Raw genomic sequence first — 21629 nt, 5'->3', positions numbered from 1 at the left:
TGGTGATACAAAGTCGGAAAGAAAAGATAGTTGAGGCTATGTGTGTAAACGTTTGTGATTTCTTTATAGAAATCATTGTGAATTAGTTTGAAAAAGCACAATACACAAGACAGTGTTTATATTTGGATGCCTCGTAGTCACATGCGTTTGTGTTGTTCGACCGTAAATCTTATACCGGAAAACCAATTTCCAGGTCATCAAGTGTTTAGTCTGACAGCTGTTACTCAAGTGTTAAAGTCAGATTTTACTGATAACAGACCAGGAGCCCTTCATGGCCCACCCTGGCCGGCGGGGTGTTGCGTCAGGAGGTGTGTTCCGTTTTTCATTTGCGTCAGAACGCGGGGAGGAGCGGCGGAAGCGGAGGGTCTATAAGAATACCGGCTACGTGAGCGACGCTTCAGGAATTTTAAAGAGCGTTTATTCACTCTCGCGTTTTATTCGACGTGGCTTTGTTTTATTTTTATCTCCGGTGTTTGTTTCATCGGTAACTTAGTTCGTCGCGGACTTTTGTGTTTACCATCCGTCGCTATAAAAACATCGATATTTCCGTTCCATATTCTTGAAGGATCTGACCAGCGATTTCAATCATGTTTCCTGAGAGCAGCACTGGGTAAACGATTTTTAATTTTTCATATTAAACTGTAATTCTGCTTTCTGTATTTTGTATTTTGTAAGAGTATATGGTTAAGTAATTATATAATTCTTATTTTGATGGTGAATATAGTTTACTTGAATAATGGTATACCAACCAGGGAGTTGGTTGGTTAAACTTGACCTGTAATAATTCATCCATTCGTTCTTTGAATAACAGTGTGAAATGTAATTTAACCAAGTCGTAGCAGTTAGCAGCACGTGGTGATCCGCGGGCGCTGGCGTGTCTTGAACAGCTGCCAGCGAACGGAACCGTTATTTAAGCTACGTTTAAATAACGTTTTTTTTAAACGCGGGATTCGAGACAGAACGCTTTGAATGATGAATTCTTTGGAAAAGCGTCCCGTTCAATAGTTATTTATTTATTTATTTTTAGTAATTTTGGAGAATTGAGATTTGTTTTCACTTTGAATTGATTTTATTGAAATTGTTGAAATGTACATTTTGTAACAAAACTGTAAAATACACAAAACACAACTTATACAACATACACACACAGTACCATTTAACACCGTACTCTCTAAATATGTTTTAACTAGTCATTAATATTGGTCAGTATTAGCCTATTACTTTTAAATACTACAGTAATACCTTCAGTCCACCACTGGAAAGATGCTTGACTCATAACAAAACTCATAACAAAAAAAAAAACACTTCGTTTTTTTTGGACATTTACCATTTTCACTGCTTTCACTTTTTGATAATGAGACTTTCGACAGTTGGTTTTATTGTAAATATACATTTCCTATAATTAAATTAAACTTTTAGATATAAACTGTCACCGCTTTCCGAACTGTAAAGGCCATAGTACCAATCATAAAGATGCTCTGTCACAGAAAGTTTATTTTGGTAGTCAGCTGCTCAGATTACAGTAGTGATGTGTCAAAAAGTGGCTCATGTTTCAGATCTGCCTAGATATTTTTATTTGGTATCTGCAGGCTTTATAGACATTCAGATACTTTACAGTATTCAGCATCTAATTTATATACAATAGTGATATAATGCATATATAAATGCTTTTGTTTAAATGTCAGTGGTGTAAATATGTTATATGTTATGTATACAAGTTGAATGTGTGTGACATTCAAGTCTGTCAGGAAAGCGTGACTTCTGAATGGGAAATGAGCATGTGTGTGCTGTGAATTCAGTGAGCTGGAAACACTTTTAGTTACAGTCATGTGTGCTCATAAGCTCATATTTTCCACTCTCTTTGCAGGTACAGTTTTGAGGACTGCCAGGCCACAGCGGACTGGCTTCTTTCCCAGACTGCAGTGCGTCCTCTGGTGGGCATTGTGTGCGGATCTGGTTTGGGTGGACTGGCTGATGCCTTAAAAGACCAGGTGGCCTTCAACTACAGGGACATCCCCAACTTCCCCCAAAGTACAGGTGAGTGTTTCTTTACGATTTCGGATATTGTCTACCTTAGCTTCTACTTTGCCAGTGCTAAATCTGTGTGTTTCTTTCTCTTCTGTAGTGCATGGTCATGCAGGACGGCTGGTGTTTGGCACTTTGAAGGGCAGACCTTGTGTCTGCATGCAGGGACGATTTCATCTTTATGAGGGATATCCGATCCAAAAGGTACGAAGACCCTATAATACACACGTTCTGGCTGAGTCCAAAACATGTAAACAATACAGCTCTTTGTCAGCTAAACTGAGAGGTAGTTTTGTCTGTATTGTTGGATTGAAGATCCAGATGGTCTTGCTTCCTGATCCAAGCTTGAGGGTTTAAAGAACTGAACTATGTATTTAAATAGCACAGAAAATTGAAAGTTGCACTGACTTGAATGACTCTGACCTAAAGATCCTTCTTAACCAAGAGCTAACTAACTAATTGAGCCATATTTGGTTGACACATGACCTTAGTGAAAACTAAATTAGTTTTAACTGGTTGTGTTGTGTGCGTGATTGAAGCGTAAACTCTCTGACCCAGTGGAATGCAAAGACCAGAAGACTTTTGGCATTCACACAGGTTATTTCTGTGCTAAAATCTAAAACTTGAAACAGGATCTCCATCTGATGCTTGTGTAGAAAGACCAACAAGTAAAAAAACTGGTGTAAACTGCAACTGATTTGAGATTCACAGCATCTCAAACTAACATTGTTGTTCTGCTTTAGATCACAATGCCAATGCGGATATTCAAACTGTTGGGTGTGGAGACCGTGATTCTCACCAACGCTGCTGGCGGCTTGAACCAGGACTATAAAGTAGGCGACATCATGATCATCAAAGATCACCTCAACATGCCTGGATTTGCTGGAAACAACCCTCTGGCTGGACCCAATGACGAAAGGCATGTTTATGTGTGTTTATTTAGGTCCTTTAAGGACTACACTGACGTCACGGAGCTGTTTTGACAAGTAGAGATTCCACATGTGCCCAAGCAGACATTGCTCATTATATAAACCTTACTTTTCCTTTTTAGGTTTGGTGTTCGTTTCCCCTGCATGTCTGACGCATACGATCGAGAGCTTCAGCAGCTGGCATTCGACGTGGGTTCAGAGCTCGGTTTCAGCGACTTCCTACGAGAGGGAGTGTACTGTGTTTTAGGAGGACCGTCGTTTGAGACGATTGCAGAATGTCGAATGCTACACAAGCTGGGAGCTGATGCCGTCGGTAAGAATCTCGTCTGCTGTTAGCTTCTTTTATTATTATGCAGATTATTATGCAGTTCTCTGACAGACTAAGAAAAGGGCATTTGTACTGACAACAGTTAGTATTCCTTTAGATCGTAGGTTCGATTCCCAGGGAATGCAAAAAGTAATGAAATGTATACCTTAAATGTAATGCAAGTCTCTTTGTATAAAAACGCCTGAAATTTAAATTTGTTTATATACAAACTTTTTTTTTTTTTTTTTTTTTTTTTTTATGCAAACTAGTTTAATAAGCAGGCTTCATGTGTTTTAGGCATGAGTACGGTTCATGAGGTGATCGTGGCACGGCACTGCGGGATGCGCGTCTTCGCTCTGTCTTTGATAACTAATAAGGCGGTGATGGACTATGACAGCGAGGAAAAGGCCAATCATGAGGAAGTTCTGCAGACGGGCAAACAGAGGGCGGAGCAGCTAGAGAGGCTGGTGTCCACCATAGTCACCCGGCTAGAACACAACAATAATTTTGCTTAAGACTGTTCTCAGATCAGTCACAGACCAAAGAACGCAGACTCATCTGTGAATGAACATTTCAGTTATGGTTTCAAAAACTCTGTTATACAGGTGAATTCCACTTATTTATATTTGTTGAATCTTTTTAAAGCCTTTTAAAGCGTTCATTCAGTTTTGGTCTGTGATATTTTGCTCTTATGTATATAAACTCGGTCAACAGGACAGTACTTGTGTTTCTCTCTCTCTCTCTCTCTCTCTCTTTCTTCAGAAAAGAAAAAATACAAATAATTGTTACATTCCTCTGAATGCTAGAACTAATGTTTCTTTTGTCTAAGTTAATGTTTACTATTTGTTACTATGTCTTAATTTAAAAATTGAATTCTCTGTAAAACTTTGATTGCTTTGTAGTATTTGTCTGTATTTGTCTAATGTGTTTTTTAACATTTATTAGTAAAATTGACTATTTATTATGAATGTCTCCCTTTCGTCTGTGATGGAAAAAGTGAGTTTTGGGCAAAGTAGTTTTTCTACAAAGCCCATAAAGGGACATGGGGGGTGGGGGGAAAATTGAGATGGAAGAAATTTTTTTTTTTTTTTTAAATTTAATATGTTTGCTTTCTTCCAAAACATTTGTGATGGAAATAATATTAATTGGGAGAAAAAAAACAATACTTCAATGCTTTAGATGCAAACATTTGTGAGAGAAGCAAATAAAAAAACGGTCCTATAGGGAGCTTTGTACATTTCACCCTGAAATAAAAAGAACAAATAAAAATATTTTGCATTACTTCGACTACCAACATACTAACTTATGTTCAGAAAACATAGCAAAGTATTTCACATTTTAAATCTTATTTAAAATGTGCATGTACTCATTTATTGCAGATTTTGAGACATTTTACATGAGCATTAAATGTACAAATGTTAATGGTCTCACATTTTGTTAATTTATGCAAAATATAATTGCTTTATTTCAGTGTAAAATGACCAAGGCTCTTCTTAGATTCGCCCCAATAATATCAAGTAATTGAGGAGGAAACATCTTGCAGATCTTCTAAGAAATGTCTCAAATATTTGGTCACAGTTGGGTTTATTCAAGAAAGGCACAACTGGAATGAGTTAGTTCTCTTCCACATTTGAGTTCGCAGAACTTTTTGTCCCAGATTGGCAAACCTTCGAGTGGTACTTAAGATGGCTGCTTTGAGAGAAACACTTATTGCAATTTTCACAGCGGTGTGGCTTTTCTCCGGTGTGAACCCGCTTGTGTTTCGCCAGCGAGCTGGCCTGAGTAAACTGCTTATTACAAACGTTACAAGCATAACTCTTCTGTCCCGTATGAGTGAGCTTGTGTGTCTTTAAAGATCCTTTGAGTGCAAAAGTCTTCCTACATATATCACAACTAAATGGTTTGTCTCCAGAATGCGTTAGTAGATGAGTCTTGAGATGCGTTCCTCGCCGAAATCCCTTTCCGCAAAGCTCACAGCAAAAAGCTTTGACTCCAGTGTGGAGCTGCTTGTGGGATTTGAAGGTGTTCGCATGTACGAAGGTTTTCCCGCACTCATCGCATCTGAAGGGCTGTTCGCCCGTGTGAAGCCTTTCGTGCGCCTTGAGGTTGCCCTTTTGGGCGAAGCTCTTGCCGCAGTGTTTGCACAGGTATGGCTTTTCTCCAGTGTGAACTCGCTGGTGATAGTCCAAGTAAGACTTGGTGAGGAACCGGGAACCGCAATGCAAGCAGACAAAGTTCTTCTCGCCTCCATGCGTTCGCTCATGAGCTCTGAGGATGCTTAGTAATGTGAAGCTCTTCCCACATGTGGAACAGGCGAACGGTCTCTCGTCACCGTGACTTGTCATGTGATTCCTCAAGTGGTTGGGTAAGCGAAACACCTTGTCGCAGAGCGTGCATTTGTGAGGTTTTTCCACCTTGTGGACTCTGCGGTGGATTTGGAGGAGGCGTCTGGAGGCGAAACGCTCTCCGCATTCGTGGCAAGCGTGAGGTGTTTCTCCGCTGTGGAACTTCTGCTCATGTCTTCTGAGGTTGTTGAGGTGGGTGAAGGTCTTTCCGCAGGTTATGCATGTGTTTTGCTCATTGCTTGTGTCCAGTTGCACTTCTGTTGGGATGTCCAATTCTGTCTCGATAATGTCAGGTGGATCCAGTGTGTTTAATTCTTCTGAAATGTCATTTGATTCATCTTTAGAGTTTGGATCAATGGTGCTCAGCTCTACTATTTGATGATCTACCAATTCAGTTTCTTCTGGACTAGGCTCTGTTGATTCTGTAACATGAACAAGGCATGTTTATAGATGTGATATTGTATATCATACCATGTTAATCCTATTGCATTAATGTCAGGGAGTCTGTACCATCTACAGCAGGAGTTTGACACACTACTTGCACCTCTTCGTGGCCAAATGCTTCTTCAAATCTAAACTCAGTCTCTTCCTAGATGAAGACAGGACTATGTTAGTTTGCTATACAGCAAATTAAAGCATTTGTATATTCAAAAACACAAAAATTACAGCAGGATGTGGGTTACTTCAACAGTCTGAAGAAGATGTCCACCAGATGAGATGCAATTCAAACTTTCTTGGATTCCCGACACAACCTCTGAGGTGTAATCTTGCTGGTCTCCTCCTACAACAATGCATTTGTCTTATTTAATCTATTACAGTATCATTAATACGTGGTTTAATTATGAGAAGAACCACCTTTGACATGTTCCTCATCTTTGATATGAGTCTGTTGCTCTACCATATGATTGATTTGATCTGGTTGTGTAAGATCTTTTCTTGGTCCACTTGATGCTGTATGAAGGATTCTGCAGATGTGTTCAGCTGTTGAGTTTGTTATTTTCCTTATAGCAGCTGTCAGATTCTTGTGAATCAAACAAGAAAAATAATCAGTTTAACTGTTGAGGTAAAGTAAAAAGTCTTGCTTACCTACACTACCAGTGAAAAGTTTTTGAAAAGATGTTTAATGTTTTTTAAAATTATCTTCATCAAGCCTGCATTTATTTGATCCAAAATACAGTAAAATCAGTAGTATTGTGAAAATATTTTAAAATGTATTTTACTCCTGTGATCAAAGCTGAATTTTCAGCATCAGTCTTCAGTGTCACATGAACCTTCAGAAATCACTCTAAAATGATGATTTGTTGTTCAAGAAACATGTATTATTATTATTATTATTATTATTATCAGTATTTAAAACTGTTGAGTACATTATTTGATGAATAGAAAGATACAAAGATAAACAATTATCTGAAACAAAAAACTTTTGTAACATTATACACTATACCATTCAAAAGCTTGGAGTCGGAAAAAATATAGAAATTAGAGAAGTTACAGAAATAAATATGTTTATTTAGCAAGGATGCTTTAAATTGATCAAAAATGATGAAAAATACATTTACAATGTTTTAAATTGATAATGAATGAACCCTGGTTTTCTTAACTTTTAACAGCCTTTGACTATTCATTAAAAAATGTGAAAAAAAAATTATACTCAGCTGTTTTCAGCATAATAATAATAGTAAATGTTTTTTGAGCAGCAAATAAAAATTTTAGAATGATTTCTAAAGGATCATGTGACTGGAGTAATGATGCTAAAAAATAAGCTTTAAAAATCACAGGAATAAATTAGATTTTAACATATATTTACATAGAAAGCAGTTATTTTAATTTTTTTTTTTTTTTTTTTTTTTTTTTTTTTAATGTCAATGTTTTTGCTGTACATTTGATCAAAGAAATGCAGGCTTGGAGAGCAGAAAAGACATTACAAATCTTTATGTTCAAAAACTTTTGACTGGTATTGTAACTGGTGCATACAACAGGTTAACTTTATTACGTTTCTACACATGTAATGTTGAGGATCAAAGCTCCAACATTTAATAAAAAAGTTTAAATACCTATAAATTACAAAGTTTAAATACCCATTAAGGTTTCTTTAACATGTGCATAGTTGAAAAGTTTTATTTTATTTATTTATTTATTTATTTAGTATTATCTTTTTTCCAGATCCACTGTAAATTATTAGCAGTTATCTTTTTTTATCTTTTCTGGGTGTTTAAACATTAACTGATGTAGTTTGATATTAACCAACAATCATCGAACTAAAGAATTATTATAAAAACAACACGTACAATTAAGTAACTCAAGCGAATGAAATCACATTTTAGTGTATTAGAATTTTACAGTAATAAAATAACTTAATTATGGTACATTTTGCCAGTAACCATGCTTACTAGGGTAATTTGAGTGAAAGTTAACATCTGAGTGAAAGCGTAACATCTTTACAAACGTTAAAAATAAATGATTATATATTTGAACTAACTTACCATTTTAATATCGGTGTCTGCATTTCCATTTTGACGCTTTGACTGAAAAAAATCGAGTTGACAAATTTCTGTCACTATGGATGTGACTAAACTGTCCATTATTGAGAGCACTTGTTTCTGGACAGACCCCTCACACGACATGCTTCTATACAAACCTGTGAAATATCATCAAAAATCCATAAAACGTGCATATATCATTCATTTATTTGTTTTGTTAAAGTCTCCTCAGTTACTGTGTTGTGACGTGTGTGTCGACTCTGCTCGGTTGAACGGTTTCCCGTCATGACGGATTTTAAAATAAAAGTCCTCCACAAAGACTGTTAATAAATCAGCAAGAGTTCAAAATGTTTTATTTTTGGAACAAGTGTACACGTAAACATTCATAAAAATATGTAATAAAATTTACATATGAAAAAAAAAAGATGTTGGCACTAAAACAGCTCCTCAATCCTGGTCCTGGGGTCCCCAAACACCACAGACGTAAGATGTTTAACATATCTAACACACCTGTTTCATTTCAGCTCATTAACTCATCAGGTGCTGTGTGAAATCTTACATATGCAGTACTCGAGCAACATTTAAATGCTAAAAACAGAACATTCCGGTTTACAAAATCAGTCTTTGTGTGGCATCATGGATTATATTTCTTCAGCTGATTCATAAAGCCTGGGTTTGGTTGAATGTAAGGCCTGGCGGCTTTCACAGCGCTGAAGGCTTCATCGAATGACATCTTCTCCTGGCACATGAGGAACCCGATGACAACAGAAGCAGAGCGAGAAACGCCAGCGTTACAGTGGACCAGCACCACTCCATCCTGAGGAACACGCAAGAAACAGGTTACACGCACACACACGCACACATCTCTGGATGTTTGTTTGAAGTCCACATACACACCTGCTGACTGGCTTCATTTATGAACTGGAAACATTCAGGGAAATATGAGGTGATGTCTGTCTCTGGAAGATCTAACATGGTAACTGTCTTATACGTGAAAAGATCAGGGAATGCGTTCTCAACCCCATACGCCACATTCAGCACATGAGTCACCTAAAACACAACAGCAGAGAAATATATATTATTATTTTTAATATTATATAAATTGGCCTGCTTATTTTATATAAATGTTTATGAGAAAGTCAAATAAATTAAATAATATAAAAAATAAAAATTATATATATATATAAAATAATTAAAAATAAACATTACATTACCTTTAATTTCTTCAATGTGTCTATATCATGGGCAGCATCCTGTGAAGCTGAAAATCACATAATTAGTTAAATATAACAGGTAGGATTAATACTCAATATGTTGTGGTAACCAAGCTTTCAATTAAATGTTGTAAATAATAATAATAATAAATGTTTTAAATAAGATATTTTTATTAAATTGGAATTAGTCTTAAACATATCTGGAAATTTGTTTTGTTTTTATATTTAATAATAAATTATATAATTCTGAATTTTCTATTTATTATTATTATTATTATTGGTGGTGGTCATGAGCATGGTTAACTTTTTTATTGCTGTTGTTGTTTTTTGATTAAAGGTTGTGCATCATTGATATGCTTCATTATACAAAAACTACCATGCATTTATTAGACATATTAGACAATATATTTTTTATTAAATTTGAGTTAGTTATAAACATATCTGGACAATTATTTATTTATTTATTTATTTATTTATTGGTTTAAATTCAATTATAAATTATATAATTCTGAATTTTCTATTTATTATTATTATTATTATTATTATTATTATTATTATTATTATTATTATTATTATTTGGTGGTGGTCGTGAGCATGGTTAACTTTTTTGTGTTGCTGTTGTTTTTTAATTAAAGGTTGTGCATCATTGATATGCTTCGTTATACAAAAAGTACCATGCATTTATTAGTTTTTTTAAATTGGAGTTAGTTATAAACATAGACAATTATTTATGTATTTATTTAGTTATTTTTTGGTTTAAATTCAATTATAAATTATATAATTCTGAATTTTCTATTTATTATTATTATTATTATTATTATTATTATTATTATTATTGGTGGAGGTCGTGAGCATGGTTAACTTTTTTGTGTTGCTGTTGTTTTTTAATTAAAGGTTGTGCATCATTGACATGCTTCGTTATACAAAAAGTGCCATGCATTTATTAGACATATTAGACAATATATTTTTTATTAAATTGGAGTTAGTTATAAACATATCTGGACAATTATTTATTTATTTATTTTTGTTTGTTTAAATTCAATTATAAATGATATAATTCTGAATTTTCTATTTATTATTATTATTGCTGGTGGTGGCGATGACCGTTGTAAACTTTATTTATTTATTTATTTTAATAACAGGTTGCTCATCATTGATATTCTTCGTTATACAAAAAGTACCATGCATATAGACACTGGTAACTTTACGCCCATAAATTTATAGTAATCACCATGGCATTACATGGTACCACCACAGTAAGGGTTGTGGCAAGTTTTCATACTAAATATGGCAATTATACATTAAAAGCATCACGCACAGAGCAGGAGGAAGGGTCTAATGATGCCCACTTGCAGGTCGAGGCTTAAGTCCTGCACGAACCCGCATGAGTCGTCACTCTCGCGTTCCGTATCGTGCGTGACGTGGAAATGATCGCCGCTGCGTGTCTCTACCAGTTTCTCGCCCGTCACGGTCGTCACTCTCGTGCTTTGCTTCCTCAAACGCGCCGCGGAGAAACCCTGGATCTCCTGCGCCAGAGAATTCATCTTTATTTACAGACTTTACGTTGTGGAACTGAAGAGAAAGGCTGTAAAAAGAAAGCGGGGAACTTTTAGTTTGGAACACCAGTTAATTTCAAAATAAAAGACCCTCTTCAAACATTAGCAATCATACAGGTGACTTTCCATAACAATACGTTCTATATTACTTTTATTACTACATCATTACTTATAAATATAAAATACGGAACTCAAACAGTATAAAGACTTTAGAAATGTTGCAATCTTATTTGTACAGTCAAACAAAAAATATTCAGACACCAGATATAATTTTTGATATTTTTTTTACTAGTGGGTGCAGGACACTGTTTAATTTATGTAAGTGAGGATAGCAAAATAAAGTAAACTGTGACATATTATACCCAAAAATTCCTCATACAGTGGACTACCAGTAAAATTAATAAAAAATTTGGGACCAAAAATCATTAGCCACTTTGACCATGTTTTGCATAAGTGTTTGTAATTAATAATAGTTAATATTTTCATACTAACAGGTTGAATTAATGGTTGATTGTAATCCATTACATACCTTTCTATCAAAGTTATCTGATATTATCAAGATGAATTTGTTCCCACACAGTTTAACACTAGGTCCTTTCATATTTATTTACTATTTTCTAAACTATAGTGAATAAAGTGATAATGTGAGAAATGTTGAACATATCTGAATACATTTTGGTTTGACTGGATGTGATGCCTGATGTTAATTAATTAGTAAATGAAGTAAAACAATAAAGAAAAAATAGTTTATTTTATACACTTCTGCATTTTATACATTTCTTTAAATTTAAACAAAATTTAAACAAAATCTTACTCTTAAAGATCACCAGTCGTTTAGATTAAAATGTGATGTAATGTGTTTTAGTTATTGACTCTTCAACAAAAACTATAGAAATACAATGAAATCCTTGAAAGGGACTTTGCTTTTAAACATTTTCATAATTTACGTTTAACCTTTTTAAAGTTTAAATAGGTACCCAAGCAGTGCCAGCAATATTTTCATTACAAATATTCAGTGTAATCTCTAAACTGATGAGCTCATAAAGCTGCATGCATGATAAACTGCATTAAATTAAAAAACTGAATTGATCGTTTTGGAAATGCTGATATAAATCAACCAACATTATTACAGATATGTGCTTACTTAAGTTTGAAACGTCATTAACAAGACCTCCAACCCTATTCCTACAATAAGTCAAAATGTTAAAATGAATAATTGGACACAGATTTTACTTTTAAAGAAAGTTTATTGAAAAGCCACATGAACCGAAAGTGGAGGAAAAAACGTCCTGTAAAATCTTTTGCTTGGCATTGGAAAAAAAAAAAAAAAACATCCTTCACCTTTTCAAATACATGGTTTTTTTTTTTTAAAGAAAAGCGCCATCTTGTTGGCTCTGTGTATGAAGTAAACCAGATTCAACCTGTTCCCAGTTCTCTTGCTCCTGTCTAGATTGTATTGAATGGATGTTTTGAATTGCTCGTATAAACAGAACTACAGGAATGTATATGACATTTTTAAAAAGTAGATTGTTAAAAGATCCTTTGGTTTCAGTACATAAACAGTAAACAGTTTGTCCCATAAAACAGCTGCATGCATGAAACGAAGTCTAAACCAAAGCACATTCAGTAAGTAAAGCTGGATTCAATCTACAGTATCATCAGTGCATCAGCACATGCATTTCTAATACAGAGTTCTTTATACATACAACATTCAGATATGACATTCACTGAAAGATATGCAGCTGATGAACATGAACTATTGATTAAAAATGGCAGTTTTGAAATTGGCAATGATTCGTTTGGCACAGAAAGTGTAAACGTGTTTTATCTGGGGCAATACATGCAAAACTGATCCAGAAATGCTAAAAACATACCGTAAATGTTTTTCTCTTGGCTTTAGAAATGCATTTGGCACAGTTTTGTTTTGCATGTAGACTATGTAAACAGGGTTGCTTTATTAAGGCTGTTTTTCCGCTTAGAAATGCATTACAGAAGTGTAAAAATGAAGGCACTCTTCAGATGGCAGGGCTACAGAAGAGAAGACAGTCTCAGTGCAGACAAATGGCGAAAATCTGTGTCTATTTCAGGCAAACATGGTCAGAGAAATCCACTGTGAAATAGAGAAAGAAATTGGATTGTATTAAACCAGGGAAGAATGCAATTGCTTGACTGACACACTGCAAACATTCGTTGAAGCAGACAAGTTATTCACACATATTCATACATGCTCTCTATGTTTTGGGTGTAAGTTAAATGAAGTGAAACCTGAAAGAACGTGAGCGATATGAATCCATCAGCATCTGTGTCCAGCGTCTTAAAGGTCTCTGTAAAAACACACACGCACACACGTCTCATATATGCAACGCTCATAATTTGGAAAATGCAATAAAAATCTGTAATATTGTGAAATATTTTTAGAATTTAAAATAAGCATTTCTATGTGAATATATTTTAAAATATTATTTATTTTTGTGTTCAAATCTGTATTTTCAGCATCATTTCTCCAGTCTTCAGTGTTACATAATCCTTCAGAAAAAATTCTAATATGCTAATTTGCTGCTCAAGAAACATTTCTGATTATTATCAGTTATGAAAACAGTTGTGCTGCTTTATATTTTTGTGAAACCATAAAAAAAAAAGGCTATGCCCATGACGCATGGACTTACTGAACATGGTCTCCAGTCGAACTAAACAGGTGACAAAGTTGTCAAAATCCACAGACAGATCTTGCTCTGTGTATCGAAGGATGATCAGCTGGAATAAATGATTGTTCAACTTAAACCCTGGACAGAGAGACAAACAGAGAGTCAGGATGAGTGAGATGAGCGGACAATAGAAACAAAAGAGACAATATAAGAGTTTTTAGTCAGTTTACCTGCAGCGTCCAGAGCTTTCCTCATTTCATAAGAGCTCATAGTACCCGATTTATCTACATCATGGTCTCTAAAGATTTGCTGTAAACATATGAGAGGAAAGAAAGGTGCAAGAAAATTTAACGTAAATAACTGGAATTTGAAATCATGCAATCAGAGCTGACAGTATTTCATTTCTTAAGGCAATCGTCTTCAAACCACAGACTGCACACTGCATCTATCTGTCTATCTATCTATCTATCTATTTTATTTTTTGTAATGTTTAATTAAAATATAACTTGCTCTTCCTGTTATACTTCAGTTAGAAATGTTTATTTAGCTGTTTTGGTCGAAAAATCATTATGGCAATAGAGTTGCTTGCAACTTCTATTTTATGATGGCTATTTTAGTATTAATGAGATACTATCATAGTTTTTATTCATATTTTGAATGTTTTTCTATATTATATGCTTTCATTTTTAGTTTGCTTTGGTAATTTTGAAAATGTTGTATTTTTTTTTTAAATGTTTATATAGTTTTTATTAGTTATTTCATCAACTAGTGAAATTAAATATGTTTTTAAAAACAGTAAATTTCACAGTGTTTATAAGTAATGATTTTAGGGTTTTTTTTAGGGTTTAGCTAACCATTACCCTCACTCTGACTCGTAGAAATTAACATGTTGCTTTTCTGCTGCACTTTTAATACTTCTGTATGTAAGTGAGCTCTGTTATGACTGGCTGAGCTGTTTGCATGTGGCATTAGTAGTAATGTCCCAGTTAAGATGCTGAACACTGAATGTGTGTTGATATGTTAATGTGTTGACCAGCCCAGACAAACCCAACATAAGAATGTTCACTTACAGTAAGACTACCTTTAAAAAACATGAATATAAAATATCACATCGTCTCACCAGGTAGCGTTTAATCTTTTCCCATAAGACATGAAATTCTGTGAGTCCAAGCTTCCCGCTCCCATCCGTCTACAAACAAGTCAAGGACAATCAGAGCAAAACAAACAACAATTCAGTCTGAAATTTAAGAGACACAGTAAGACTTGAGATTTTGACACTAGAGTGTAAATGTATCCGGTGACAAAAAGAAACTACAAAACCCTCAATGACCAATATATGTTAGATGAGTTAGATTCAGTGATGTCTGCATTACCAGACTAATTATTTTTCAAAGCTGATTGTGTGTAAAGGATACGTCCATGAGGTTAATCATACTGCGGCACGACTCTTTACCAAACCCGTCTGTCTTTAAATCTTTATCTGTGAATAAAGACACAGAACAGAGATGAGTTTTCAGAATGAATCACATTCTTTTCTTAAACTGTGGTCTGACACTTCATTGAAATGTTAGTGAGACAACAAAATTTTTTTTTTTGCAAAGTCTAGAGTTCAACAATACAAAAGTTTTCATTCCGTGAAAATAACTGAACCAAAAAATTGTTTTAAATTTATAAAAGTATGACTTCTAGTCAATACTTACAAGTATAAGGATATTTTAAGTTTACTGCTAAATATTCAGAAGCTAATACACAATCTGACAAAAGCAAGTCGATATATATCATATATACTGTAGGATTTAACTAATAGGATGCTGTCTTAATAGTGAGCTGCCTATGTAGACAGTAAAGTGGTTCACTAGGGTTTGAAACAGAGATATTGAATCATGAAGGTCTCACGTTTGGAGATGATTCTGTTCAGGATGGTCTGCAGCTCTGTTGTGCTGATCTCCATGTCCTAGAAAACACATTCACACATGATTTTGTGCATAAATTCATCATAATATTTAATGTCTGCACACAGCAGTTGTTCATCAGTCTCTCACCGGTCCAGCCAGTTGCCTGAAGAGACTCTTAAACCCGGCGTCGATCTGACTCTCATCCAGACGTTTCTAAAACAATTAAGAGAGAGAGAATATACTTCTACAAAAATAAATGTAGACTTCTATATGAACCATCTACTAACCTGAATTTACTCTACTAGACTATAGACAATATATTTTGTAGTATGAAATGTTTTTAGCAGTAAAAACAATCAAGCGTGAGGTATATTTTGAATATAACTGTATGTGGTGCCTAATAACACCCTTAAACGGAGAATATATTTGTATGTATTTTTGCTGAACTATAGAAAAATCTTGATCTGATCATCTCACCTCCTCAGGAATATCAGCTGTGACTTTATCGTCCATTTCTCTGAAGTGTAGGTAAAGACAGAAAATGAATATCAGCCTGGATGAACAGACCAGCTATCACAGTTTAATGTTTCAGCATTAGAACAAGCACAATACTGGCACAATTTAATTAAAAAGGTCCAAAATTAATGCTTCTAAATAAACATTTAGTGAATAAATAAAACAAGAGACAATGAAATCGGCTGACCAATAACTGCAAAATAATGGTCTAATTTGCAACGTAACAGCAACAGAGCAAGTTAAAAATTTACTTGGGTTTAGTTAGCTTGGGTTTAACTTGGATTTACTGTCATTCTTGCTTTTAAGGCCTATAATACAATAGTCACATGCTACGCTGTTTGTTGCACACATGCAACAGTTAAAACAGCTGAATAATACAATATGCAAATAGGATTAAATTGATGTATTTGAGGAAATAATGCAAAATATATGTGCATGGTTAATGAAAAGTATTCATGGCCTCCTGTTCATTCTGGAGCCTGTTAAGAAATCTCATGTTTAACCCTGAATGACAGCTGGATCAGTAAGTGCGTGTCGGTCTGTGCAAGACTTACTCTGAGTTGGCGGGTTTTTCAGAGAAAACTCTGAGCACAAAGTCGGCCTCTTTCTGCGGCTCGAATGTGGAGGGTACGATGATGTACTCGCCGGCGGGCAGCCGGAAGCGTGAGCTCACCTCCCGCAGGTTAATGAAGAGCTCTGAGCGAGCACTGGACGCGTGAGTGAGGAAGAAATCCCGCTTCAGATGAACACCTGAATTCCCCACAAACTGAGCACAAACACACAGGCAGATCAACATGGCATTAACACAGAGTCACCTCTGCTTTAAAATTGAGCAGGAAATCTGTGCGTTTTGAGCGATTTATAGGGCATCTACAGATCATTTCTAGGGAGTTCTGTGTGGTTTCTAGGGTGTTGCTAGGGTTCGTAGGTAGTTTGTATGGTAGTTTCTTTCCAGTGCAAAACTTGTTAACATGGGTTGACAGGGTGTTGCTATGTAGCTGGCAGGATGTTTTGAACGGTTTATCGGGCATTTATAGCTCATTTCTAGGGTGTTCTGTGTGGTTTTTTTTTTGTTTGTTTTTTTTTAGGTTTCTATGGTGTTGCTAGGGTTCCTAGGTGGTTTCTAAGGTGTTGCTAGGGTTCTTAGGTGCTTTCTAGGGTGTTGCTAGGGTTAATAGGTGGTCTCTGGGGCATTGCTAGGGTTCCTAGGTAGTTTGTATGGTAGTTTCTATTCGCCAGTGCAAAACTTGTTATCATGGGTTGCCAGGGTGTTGCTATGTAGTTTCTAAGGTGTTTTGATTTATAGGCTGTTGCTAGGGTGTTCTGTGTGGACACTAAGGTGTTCTGAACAGTTTATATGGCATTTATAGATCATTTCTTAGGTGTTCCGTGTGGTTCCTAGGTGTTTTCTAAGGTGTTAAGGTTCCTGGCTGGTTTCTAGGGTGTTGCTAGGGTTTCTAGGTTTCTAGGGTGTTGTTAAGGTTGCTGGGTGGTTTCTAGGGAGTTGCTAGGGTTCCTAGGGGGTTTCTAGGGTGTCGCTAGGGTTCCTATGTGGTTTCTAGGGTAGTTTCTATTTGACAGTGCAAAACTTGTTATCATGGGTTGCCAGGGTGTTGCTATGTAGTTTCTAATGTGTTTTGATTTATAGACTGTTGCTAGTGTGCTCTGTGTGGACACTAAGGTGTTTTGAACAGTTTATATGGCATTTATAGATCATTTTTTGGGTGTTCTGTGTGGTTCCTAGGTGGTTTCTAAGGTGTTGTTAAGGTTCCTGGCTGGTTTCTAGGATGTTGCCAGGGTTCCCTGGTGGTTTCTAGGGTGTTGTTAAGGTTCCTGGGTGGTTTCTAAGGTGTTGCTAGGGTTCCTAGGTGGTTTTATAGGGTGTTGCTATGGTTCTGAGGGGGTTTCTAGGGTGTTGCTAGGGTTCCGAGGGGTTTCTAGGATCTGTTTGCTTGTGCAAAACTTATTGCCATGGTTTCCAGGGTGTTGTGTGTGTGTGTGTGTGGTTGCTAAAGTATTTTGAAAGGTTTATATGGGATTTATAGATAATTTCTAGGTGACTATTCGGGTGTTGCTATGTGGTTGCTAGAGTTTTTTTATGTTTTTAGGGCATTTATAGCTTGTTTCCTAATGTGTAGTTGCTAGGGCATCGCTATGTGTTGCTAAGATGTTCTGTGTGGTTCGTAGGTGGCTTCTAGGGTGTCTGAACAGTTTATATGGTATATATAGATTGTTGCTATGGTGTAATGTAAAGACTGTGCGGGAAGCCCTTATATGGAGATGGTGTGGGCATGTCATATTCAAATTACTAACACTGGGCATGTTGTCACTCATTTAGAATACTACACATTCACTACAATTAAAATGAGGTTACAAATAAATTCATATGCGTATGCAAATTAGGCAGAATGTTTTTTCCCGTGAGTATAAATATGAACGATCCATGCAATCATTAATAAAACTGACCTAGTGTCATCAAGGTTCTCAAGATTTGACTCAAGATTCTAGAGTATTTCAAGGCCTCAAACACTTGAATCATCTCACAAGCCTCTTTGTATCAATCTGTACTGCATAAAGCACATAAAAGGCTCTGGGTGGCTCTCATCATACCTCTCTTGGCACCTGGAAAAATAAAAGTGAAAAAGCAACCAATCAGAAAAGAAGTCAATAACACATGAACACAAACTTGAGCCGAGTTAAATGTAAGCAATCTGATCTCTGACCTCATAAATGGCGAATCCGATGGTCTCCATGTCCTGTCCTTCTCTCCGCTTCTTCCTGCGGTCCTTCTGCATCAGTGCCACCAGGAAGCTGCAATCCGATTGGCCGGGAGAATCCGGGTGTTTTAGGGCCACCTTGAACTGAGGGTTGATCCAGAATGTGGCTGTGGTTTATAGGAACAAAAAAGGCAGATGAGGATTTGGCTGTTCTGCTGCCACTGAGCCACCATTTCCCGACCCCACAGCTGCTGTACCTGGGTAGTTTCTGCAGCCGCCGGCTGTGCTTCCTCTCCTCCACTCGCCCTGATAGACAGATGTGCTCCACTTCTTCAAATGACTTGCCTGGAGAGCGTCTGGCGTCAGGTTACAGATCTCCAGCCGACTGAACTCACGCAGAAAATCACTGAACGACATCCTGACAGAGAGAGAGACCCAGTGACCCTCCTGAGCGGTGCTGGCAAATTATAAAGTTGCTACACAGTTTACAGGGCATTTATAGGCCATTGCTATGGTGTTCAATGTTGTTAGTGGTTTCTAGGGTGTTGCTATGTTCTGAATGGTTTGCATGGCATTTGTAGATTGTTGCTATGGTGTTCTATGTGATAATTAGGTGGTTTCTAGGTCTTAGAATAATTAGAAAATTAGGTGGTTTCTATGTTCTGAATGGTTTATAGGTAGGGCTGCAACGATTAATCGCACGATGTCGTGAGGCGCGTTTAGTCAGTGAAGCCGGTACTTTGATTAGTAGTTTTTTTTTTTTTTGGCGTAGCTTGTCAGTGATGTACGGCTCTGTGTATTACTTGCCGCTCCAGCTGAACGCACGTGGTGGAGCTTTACTACTAATCAACGTACCGGCTTCATTGACTAAACGCGCCTCACGACATCGTGCGATTAATCGTTGCAGCCCTATTTATAGGGCATTTTTAGGCCGTTGCTATGGTGATCTGTGTTGTTTGTGATTTCTAGGGTGTTGCTATGTTCTGAATGGTTTGCGTGGCATTTATACTGTAGGTCGTCGCTATAGTGTTCTGTGTGGTTGTTAGGTGGTTTCTAAGGTGTTTCAATGTTTTAAATGGTTTACAGGGCATTTACAGGTTGTTGCTATAGTGTTGTGTGTTATTGTTGGTGGTTTCTAGGGCGTTGCTATGTTTTGAATGGTCTATAGGTTGTTGATAGGGTGTTCTGTGTGGTTGTTAGGTTGTTTCTAGGGCTTGCTATGTTCTGAACAGTTTGCATGGCATTTATAGGTTGTTGCTACAGTGTTCTGTGTGGTTGTTAGTGGTTTCTAGGGTGTTGCTATGTTTTGAATGGTTTATAGGTTGTTGATAGGGTGTTCTGTATGGTTGTTTGGTTGTTTCTAGGGTGTTGCTACATTGTGAATGGTTTATAAGGCATTCATAGGTTGTTGATAGTGTGTTTTGTCCAGTTGTCAGGTGCTTTCTAAGGCATTGCTATGTTTCGAATGGTTTATAGGTTGTTGATAGGGTGTTCTGTGTGGTTGTTAGGTTGTTTCTAGGGCTTGCTATGTTCTGAATGGTTTGCAAGGCATTTTTACGTTGCTGATAGGATGTTTTATGTGGTTGTTAGCTGGTTTCCGAGGTGTTATAATGTTTTACATGGTTTGCAGGGCATTTATGGGTTGCTATAGTGTTCTGTGTTGTTGTTAGCAGTTGGTATGTTTTGAATTGTTTATAGAGAATTTATTGGTTGTTGATAGGGTGTTGGTAATGAGTTTTGTACTTTTAGGACAAAAAATTAGGACAATTTGAGTGGTATTTGCCAATGCATAACTTGTTGCCATGATGTTGGGTGGTTGCTAGGGCGCTACTATGTAGTTGCTAAGGTATTTTGATTTTATAAGACATTTATAGGTCATTCCTAAGGTGTTCTATGCTGTTGCTAGGTGGTTTCCAGGGTGTTGCTATGTGTTTGCTAAGGTGTTCTAAAAAGTTTCTAGGGCATTTATAGGTCGTTGTTATGGTTTTGTGTTGTTGCTAGAGGGGTTCTAGGGCTGCTATTGTGTTTGAAAGAGTTTATGGTCATTTATAAGTCATCACAAAGGTATTCTTTTGGTTTCTAGGGTGTTGCTATGTGGTTGCTAAGGTGTTTTGAAAAGTTCATAGGGCATTTCTATGTCATTGTTACAGTGTTCTGTGTAGTTGCAGGATGGTTTTGACTTTCTTGAGTTCTGCTGACTTTTTCCACTAGTGAGACTAACTACTAACTCTCAGCTGATTATCTCTGATCATGATCTGCTCACCAGAACTCTCCATCCTCGCTGCGGTTCTGTAATTTGCCCCGGACGGAGCGGTCTACATTGTCCCATTCCCGGGAGCTAAACACATCATACATCAGAACAGTCATCAGAACAATCACATCACAGTCAAATGCAGTAAGAATGAAGCATCAATCAGCACACTGGTGTGATTCTCACTCGTCACTCCAGGCTCCCGTCCACTCCACTTCACCCCACGGGTTCCTGATGCGCACCAGTTTAGTCATGTTTCCCCTGTACACCACCTGATCAACAGATCATAAATATTTCTGATTTCAAAGATATATTTTCCTTTGGAATAACATGCATTGATCAAATACACACATTAAGACCAGAAACATCTATTACGACAAAGTCCATTTTGATTTCATGTTTCTTTCACATTTATGCATTTGGTGGACACTTTGAGGGCATCCATACATTCCCTAGGAACTTTCAAAGAAAGATATCCTGCATCTAAAACATGCTAAACTGTTGTGTATAGTAAGCGTTTTAGTATGTCTTTGTGTTTTCTGGCTCACCTCTTCCACTCCAGTCACTGAGTATGCATGACCTTTGACCAGCTTCTTGAAGGTCACCGCCTCCATGTCAAACTTACTGGTGATCTTCAGGAGAAAAAGAAGCATAATGCAATCAGACACTGATGCTGAGCAGCATCACCAATGCAAACAGGATGTTTAATAACTAATATGATGCGCAAAATAATCATCCTTACCAGTGTT

The 21629-nt window shown here is 36.5% G+C and overlaps 4 protein-coding genes across 6 annotated transcripts in view; 1 reads left to right on the top strand and 3 right to left on the bottom strand.

The window, feature by feature from the left end:
• The first annotated feature begins 388 nt into the window (after window positions 1-388).
• pnp5a (purine nucleoside phosphorylase 5a) lies at window positions 389-4225 on the top strand. Its single transcript, XM_051115123.1, has 6 exons — window positions 389-610; window positions 1868-2037; window positions 2126-2229; window positions 2769-2944; window positions 3077-3267; window positions 3559-4225. The coding sequence occupies exons 1-6, from the start codon at window positions 588-590 to the stop codon at window positions 3774-3776; spliced, it is 882 nt and encodes a 293-aa protein (XP_050971080.1). The 5' UTR covers window positions 389-587; the 3' UTR covers window positions 3777-4225.
• A 112-nt stretch (window positions 4226-4337) lies between these two features.
• LOC127168320 (zinc finger protein OZF) lies at window positions 4338-8368 on the bottom strand. 2 transcript variants are annotated; one of them, XM_051115122.1, is made up of 6 exons: window positions 8245-8368; window positions 8090-8131; window positions 6462-6627; window positions 6290-6387; window positions 6117-6195; window positions 4338-6028 (listed from the first exon to the last, which is right to left on the bottom strand). In XM_051115122.1, exons 1-6 carry the CDS (start codon window positions 8278-8280, stop codon window positions 4875-4877), a joined length of 1575 nt encoding a protein of 524 aa, XP_050971079.1. In that variant the 5' UTR covers window positions 8281-8368; the 3' UTR covers window positions 4338-4874. The 2 variants fall into 2 exon arrangements, with proteins under 2 accessions (XP_050971079.1, XP_050971078.1); XM_051115121.1 differs by having other exon boundaries at window positions 8090-8368.
• A 41-nt stretch (window positions 8369-8409) lies between these two features.
• On the bottom strand, window positions 8410-10898 carry dusp19b (dual specificity phosphatase 19b). The gene is made up of 4 exons (XM_051115398.1): window positions 10619-10898; window positions 9301-9347; window positions 8984-9136; window positions 8410-8903 (listed from the first exon to the last, which is right to left on the bottom strand). The coding sequence occupies exons 1-4, from the start codon at window positions 10842-10844 to the stop codon at window positions 8721-8723; spliced, it is 609 nt and encodes a 202-aa protein (XP_050971355.1). The 5' UTR covers window positions 10845-10898; the 3' UTR covers window positions 8410-8720.
• Window positions 10899-12083: 1185 nt separating this feature from the next.
• The window catches only part of capn1 (calpain 1), a 29357-nt gene continuing 19811 nt past the window's right edge, over window positions 12084-21629 (bottom strand). Inside the window, exons 7-22 of one of the 2 annotated variants that reach the window (XM_051114990.1) lie at window positions 21429-21512; window positions 21067-21152; window positions 20893-20967; window positions 18887-19047; window positions 18636-18796; window positions 18523-18534; window positions 16467-16678; window positions 15874-15913; window positions 15544-15609; window positions 15398-15455; window positions 14917-14981; window positions 14622-14690; window positions 13732-13810; window positions 13523-13639; window positions 13122-13180; window positions 12084-12966 (exon numbers count right to left, since the gene is read on the bottom strand). In XM_051114990.1, coding sequence (XP_050970947.1) covers window positions 12940-12966; window positions 13122-13180; window positions 13523-13639; window positions 13732-13810; window positions 14622-14690; window positions 14917-14981; window positions 15398-15455; window positions 15544-15609; window positions 15874-15913; window positions 16467-16678; window positions 18523-18534; window positions 18636-18796; window positions 18887-19047; window positions 20893-20967; window positions 21067-21152; window positions 21429-21512 — 1371 coding nt within the window. In that variant the 3' untranslated portion in view covers window positions 12084-12939. Of the gene's footprint in view, window positions 12967-13121; window positions 13181-13522; window positions 13640-13731; window positions 13811-14621; window positions 14691-14916; window positions 14982-15397; window positions 15456-15543; window positions 15610-15873; window positions 15914-16466; window positions 16679-18378; window positions 18479-18522; window positions 18535-18635; window positions 18797-18886; window positions 19048-20892; window positions 20968-21066; window positions 21153-21428; window positions 21513-21629 lie in introns of those variants that run through there. The other variant, XM_051114991.1, reaches the window with a different exon arrangement.

This window comes from Labeo rohita, chromosome 7 (genome assembly GCF_022985175.1).
Source record: "Labeo rohita strain BAU-BD-2019 chromosome 7, IGBB_LRoh.1.0, whole genome shotgun sequence".
NCBI classification, from domain to species: Eukaryota; Metazoa; Chordata; class Actinopteri; order Cypriniformes; family Cyprinidae; genus Labeo; species Labeo rohita.
The sequence above is the reverse complement of the archived record's forward strand: the minus strand, read 5'-3'. Positions and strand labels throughout refer to the sequence as shown.